Raw genomic sequence first — 6,471 nt, 5'->3', positions numbered from 1 at the left:
AGCTACATCCATAGTTGAAAGCTCTTGTTGGTTGGTCTATGCAGCAGCAAAAGTATACAGCTCAAACAATGTTTTGACTGTTACATACATTAGGGGGAAGCTGCCATTAACCAAAATATTCTTGCTGGTATCTTCAGGATAAGCCAGTAGAGGTGCTAGTGAGAGGGAACTGGGGGAGACTTTGAGATGGAAGCAGTGAATTAGCTGATTGAGGGAGGGTGGTGCGTGCGTGCGTGTGTGCACTATGTGTGTTCATGTGTTTAGGATAGATATGCTTGTGAGAATCTGTTTTTATATATATGTTGTATATATTAATTTGCTCATGAAAACACTAGCTACTGAGTCCAACTTGATAAATAAATGAGAGGTTGATTTATAAAAAAAAAAACAACTTTGTCTTGCTTGTGTATGTGTGCTCCCTTGGTGTCTTTCTTCCAGCAAGATTTTTGATCACTGCTGTTGAAATCTGAAATCAAATGAATCAGTTTTCTTAGTTATCCTTGACTAACAGAATAATGATGCAAGAGTGCACTTACTCTGCAAATATCCGCTCTGCACCAGAGGTTTTTAACCACAGTGCACCAGCTCACTATGACTTTCTGTGGGGCTTCCTGTAAATATAGGCAGTCTTCTCTGTCTCACGGTTTCTGCCTGAGACTTTAACCTCAGTCTGCCGTCTACTGTTTCTGTCTATACAGGATTCTACAATGGATTCAGCCTGATGGATCATAATGAGTTTGGAGAGTTCAAACATGGCTGGAAGTGCACTAAGAACGACCTTCTGTCTCATCCTCCTGGCTTCAACTGTACAAGGTAATCCTTGACCACATGTGCTGTTTCTCAAATATAATATTCATCATGGGTTTGAGCTGTGTATTGGTTTCTGGTGTGCCTCAGCTGCCTCGGTATAGTTCAAGATTTTATCAACCTACGTCCCAGGGGACTGTAGTCTTTATTATCAATCTGAAAGTGTAAGTGATTTTGTCTCCTTGCTCTTCCTGCTTCTAATACAATATCTAATGTGTTTGACAGGGTTGCTCGATGTTGAGGTGATCCCTTATGAAACAATAGAAGCAGCAGTGGGCCAGGATGTTGTTCTACCCTGTACTATAAAAACTACTAGCAGAGATGTTAAGGTTATCAACGTGGAATGGAGCAAGAAAAATGAAAGTGGTGAAAACACAAAGCTGGCAGTGTATAGCCCACTTTTTGGATTTCATCCACATCAGGCTAATATCAATATAGAGATTGTGAAAAACGATACAATGAATTTGGAGGGATTCCATCTACACCTTCCTGCAGAGAAGACATGGGAAAATGGCACTTACATTTGTCACCTCACAACTTTTCCTCATGGCTCATTCAGGAGTGAAATACAGCTACAGATCAAAGGTAAGCAAAAGCATAGTCAAAGTCACACCTGCTCAGTCATCATAGGATTTAATATTTGGATTGAGATATACAGCAACTTTTTTTTATCCATCTTATTGTCCATTGCATATATTTCACGTTTCTCCTGATTGCATCAGAGCTCCAAATCCACCAGTTATTTCCATCTGAGCAAATGTATGTAATAATTGCAGCAACACATCCAGTTTGCCCTGATACGTTTATTTCTTCCATTTGCTTTCCCTCATCAATCATCTTCTTTTCAGCTGTGAGGGAAGACCGTTTCAGAAAGTGTTTTTTATGTGTATTGTATCTAAAAATTACAACCGTCAGTAGCTACAGTTAGCTACAATTATCCTCCACAGTCACTTTCTGGACTCGTTGTACAGCAAATGTTTCACATAAGCATTCCTGTGTTGCCAAGAATTAATCTCATATTTTCTCTCTTATAGATGTTAAAATAATTTGTGACATGGATCGCACCATTCAGGTCCTCAGCGGGGAAAATGTGACAGTTCACTGCAATGCCCCCCCTAATTCACAGTACAGGTGGACCAAGGTAACAGAAACCAGAACACCACCTAATCACTTTTCTGCTATTCCTGTGAATTCTATGTCATTCAATAAATATCAAGATGTTTTGATTACCTCATCAAAACCTACATTACTTAAAGGCCTTCTCAATATACACAACTTGAATTTACCTAAATTTCTCTTCAGGGGTTAATTAAAGTTTATCTCATCTCATGATCATGTCTCATCACAAACTTGTTTTGCTTCAGAACAAGAAGCTGGTGTCAGAGAAGGAATCTCTGGAGCTCTGGTGGGTGACTGATGCTCAGGCAGGGGTTTATACACTGATTGTCAGCACCGGAAAAATCAGTCTCCATAAAGACTTTACTATCACTGTGCTAACAGTGACCACAGGTTTAACAACAGGTGAGTTTCTTTGCTGTTTTTTTCTCTTTGCTTTGCACTCAATTTCAGCATCTCCTCAGGGCTGGATTAGCAATCTTGCAGCAGTGCCAAGAGACTGCATGATTTAATAAACTACACTTGACCAGAGAGCCGATACTTGACTTTTGTTATTATACTGTAGCTCACTCAATTTTAATTTTTAATTAGTTGAAAGAAAAAATGAAAGATTCAAAGGATTTCTGAAGTTTCCAGCCATGTTTTGAGAATGTACCAGAAAGTGTGAATAATTTGTGACAAAATTCAATAAAATCTCTCAATTATTTGTTGCAAACCAGTTGTTGCATGGAATAAAGGCAAATTTTGAACCTAGCTGAACTAAAACAGTACTCACACAAAATCCAAAACAACCAAACCAACCAGGTGCACATTCTTTGTATGTTTCTAACAAAACAAAATACACAACTCAAGCCACATAGATATGTCACTTCCTGTTCTACCCGTCTCTCACCCGCAACAACCAACCTCTTCAGAAGAGTCTCAAAAGCGTCTCTGAAACATGAGATGAGGTGAGAGCACAATCTGTTGGACAGAGTGGAGCGGTGCAGCCCAAATGGAGGTGTAAAAATACTTTGATAAGCTACACAGTATTGTATCACAGCAGCGAACTGCTTAAATATACTTGTGAATAACTAAAATTTGGCATAAGTTTAAATAATGATGGACAGAGGGACAAAAAAAAAGGACACGGCGGATTAATTGTCTTCATAAATTCAGGATACATACAGCATATCATTGAATTTGCAATTCATGCCTGTACTTTAGCCTCAGCAATCTGTGCCCATGGGTTCACAGTCTATGATATTGAAGAAGCTCTTTGCCTTATTTTACCTATTGATTATGCAGTGCTCATAAATGCCCATGTTTTAATGATGTATCTGGGTACTTTAAAGTTTTGTACTGCATCACTTTTCACAGTTCATACTCTATATTCAACTTTCCAGCGTGAAGCTCACTGAAAGAATAGTTTGACACTGTGGGAGAGGCATGAAAAAACTGAAGCAATAAAAGAACAACCGCTCTTTTACGTTGGCCTATGTGCAAGAATGCATGAAAATGGTTAAGCATATTTCTCAACACATCCAACTATCCAGTGAATCTTTTAATTAATTCATCAATTAATGCTGCTAATATGCACAATCCTTATGTGATGCATAAGCTATAGCTCATTAAACCATGTGCACAGCATCTCAAGGAAAGTACCATTTTGCTAAAAAGTGATCCATGTAGAGACTTTTTGACAAGATGCATCGACAACATCAAAACAGTGCACTGTTGCTGACAGCCTGTTTACCACATATTGTTGTTATCAGATCTTGTTACAGTGTCACCACAGTCTAATGTAACTGAAGAGGCCTCGATTGACTCATCTGACAGCAGCTTCACCACTGCACGCAGCCCTGGGCTTTCAACCACTGGTACCAGTGTAACTTGGACCATGAGCATAGGATCCAATGACAGTCAAAGCCCCAGCAATGTTAAGATCAGAACTGAGTTTGTGAACCCCTCTGCAAACTATACAGATGCCAATGTCACATCATCCCCTGCTACTCACGCTGACCCTCATCTCCTACTCAACTCTACTACATTAAGTTATGGTAGTACAGTGTTCAGGGCAGCACAGGAAACGGCCAGTGATGAGATGAGGGGTGAGTCCATGCTACACACGGTCACTCCATCTACCACAGGAAACAATGCAAAAAGCGATGGAAATGGAACTGTAGTTGAAGGTAATAATCACTTTATATTTCACAAATTGCATCTAATTGTAATTGCAGTAATTGGTTTGCTTCAAGCATAGACTATTGACAGCTATTTGTCCTGCCACTGCAAAAAATGGCACAATTTAGGATAAGAAAACAACTTATATAGAAAATAGTTTACATAATCTGCAGTAGATTGTGTTACACTTTACAGACTGTCTCTGCATCTATATTCATTTATTGCCTGAAATTGGCTTTTGCTTGATTTCAGTCATGCTCTCAGGTTGTTTGGTCTTATCACTTGCTATGGGGACTGCATATGGGGACTACACTGCACCTTTGGTTTGTTTGTGGCGAGTTGAAGAAGCTGTTTACAAGAAGTGGATAGCTACAAACAACAGAGCTAAAGGCAGGCAACAGATGAGACTCCTTAAAAACTAGTGATGAATGTTTTATTGTTAGTATTTTACTTTTATTTTCCTATACTACCTGCAGTTTTATGAGCTGTGAAAGATTTACAGAGTCCAGTTCTCTAGGCCTCAGGCTAGATATCTTTTCAAGGTAGAATTCATTAAGCAACTTCTGGGGTCCGTGTGCAACCAGCTGCCTCAAGGCAAAAGGTTTGATTCTGCTACATCTCCACAGAGCAAACTGATCAATATCTTAAAACACATCTACAACTATTGCTCTCCTCCAAAATGACACTTCTTTTCTCTCTGTATCTGAATGTTAGCCGCCGCACGGAGTCATCTGTTGGTCGTAATCCTTGTTCCAGTGTTGGTTTTGATCACATTGGTTGTCTTGTTCTACAGGAGACACATTATAAAGAAGAGGTAAAACTCAACTCGCATTTATTCAGGGTCATATATGGGATAACTGTGAAAGACATGGAAAATATTGATATCTCTCGTACTTTCTGATCAATGCACGTGATTTGTGACATCCTGGATACAGCTAACTTTCTAGCTATTAATATAATTATAATAATTCCATCTTCATTCTCTCCTGAAGGATGGATTTACCACCACCGTTCAGACCTCCTCCTCCTCCAGTCAAGTATACAGCTGCAAAATACCATCAGACTTCAATAAAGTCATTCCCTATTTCAAGGTGTAACTCTTTAGCAATGAACAGTTGTGAAATAAATGTTTGATTCATAAGGGCTAATATATTGTATCCATGTAGTAACTGTTGGGATATAAAAGCTGCAACCTGTGTTGACAGTTGAGCTAATGTGGGCAATGTACTGAATATACCTTGGGGGTTTTGCATACTAATGTTTCTAAGATGATTGTAATTGTAATTTACATTTTGTATAAACTGCATTAATATTCAATGTTATATTAGATAAGATAAAGATAAGCTGTTTTCATATGACTGAATTTTTCAAATGTTTCAATACTGTGCCTTTGTAATGCAATTATTTGGATTTGTAATCCCAGCTCCTATGTCTCATGCAGTACTGAAATAAACATACAACTGTGTTTACATGGCAACTAGTGTATGCAAAAAACAATATGGACAATTTACTGCTGCTTCTGGTAGAAAGCTGCAATTTTGAGATTTTGTTACACCTATGAATTAGTATTTCCTGCCCAGAAGCCCAGTGATTGATGTACCTGTTTACTGCTGATGTTGCAAAATTATATATGGCTTTAGATCAGAGACCACTGCAGTCAGCAAGTACCACAGAGTGACACTAGAGTTTACAAAGGGGGGCCTAAACCGCAAACCACAGGGGCGAAAAGGCTAAAGGGTATAACCATAATACACACACAAAGGCAGTTGATGTTAGAAAGTTTAAGAATGCACATTTTTATGTTTTTGACTATTTATTTTTATTTTTTATTCCTGTGCAGTGGCCATTTCTTTGATATTTTTAATGGAAGACTTAATTTGATGAAACCTGCTTAACTGCTCTGGAACATTGTGTTCACATTCACACTGTATACACACACACACACACACACAACGATACATTTAACTGTACTAAGAAAACTTTCGTAACTGGATTTTTTTTTTTGTCTTCATTTTCCGACCACAGTAGCAAAACCACTACTGTGTATATGCAATATAACCTTGATCTTGACAGATATAGCGGTGAAACTACTGTCCACTCAGATCCACATAAAATGTCAAGTGTACAGGTTTTTTTACATTGCACGCAAGCCAAATATATATACATATATATATATATATATATATATTTATTATTGACAGTAATGGGGAGATCCAGTTGCTATCTGGGGACTTGCTTAACAAGTCTTAACAATAACCATATAAATGTGTATGGAAATGTTGGCAAGGAAATCAAAATGTTCTGTTTTTCATAGGTTGAGTGTTTTGTTTTTTTTTTTGTTTGTTTTTTTCATTTTTGACATTTTGAATTTATAAATGTCTATAA

General features: G+C 38.0%; 1 protein-coding gene across 3 annotated transcripts; it reads left to right on the top strand.

Moving 5' to 3' along the window:
* Nucleotides 1–506: 506 nt before the first annotated feature.
* Nucleotides 507–5,563, top strand: LOC113143642 (T-cell surface protein tactile). 3 transcript variants are annotated; one of them, XM_026329434.1, is made up of 8 exons: nucleotides 507–613; nucleotides 699–813; nucleotides 1,033–1,392; nucleotides 1,842–1,948; nucleotides 2,172–2,328; nucleotides 3,678–4,094; nucleotides 4,801–4,900; nucleotides 5,079–5,563. In XM_026329434.1, the coding sequence occupies exons 2-8, from the start codon at nucleotides 732–734 to the stop codon at nucleotides 5,218–5,220; spliced, it is 1,365 nt and encodes a 454-aa protein (XP_026185219.1). In that variant the 5' UTR covers nucleotides 507–613; nucleotides 699–731; the 3' UTR covers nucleotides 5,221–5,563. The 3 variants fall into 3 exon arrangements, with proteins under 3 accessions (XP_026185219.1, XP_026185220.1, XP_026185218.1); XM_026329435.1 differs by lacking the exon at nucleotides 507–613 and having other exon boundaries at nucleotides 620–813; nucleotides 3,678–3,993; nucleotides 4,024–4,094; XM_026329433.1 differs by lacking the exon at nucleotides 507–613 and having other exon boundaries at nucleotides 620–813.
* The last annotated feature ends 908 nt before the right edge of the window (nucleotides 5,564–6,471 follow it).

This window comes from Mastacembelus armatus, chromosome 14 (genome assembly GCF_900324485.2).
Source record: "Mastacembelus armatus chromosome 14, fMasArm1.2, whole genome shotgun sequence".
In the NCBI taxonomy this organism is placed as follows: domain Eukaryota; kingdom Metazoa; phylum Chordata; class Actinopteri; order Synbranchiformes; family Mastacembelidae; genus Mastacembelus; species Mastacembelus armatus.
This window is presented reverse-complemented; position numbering and strand designations above follow the sequence as displayed.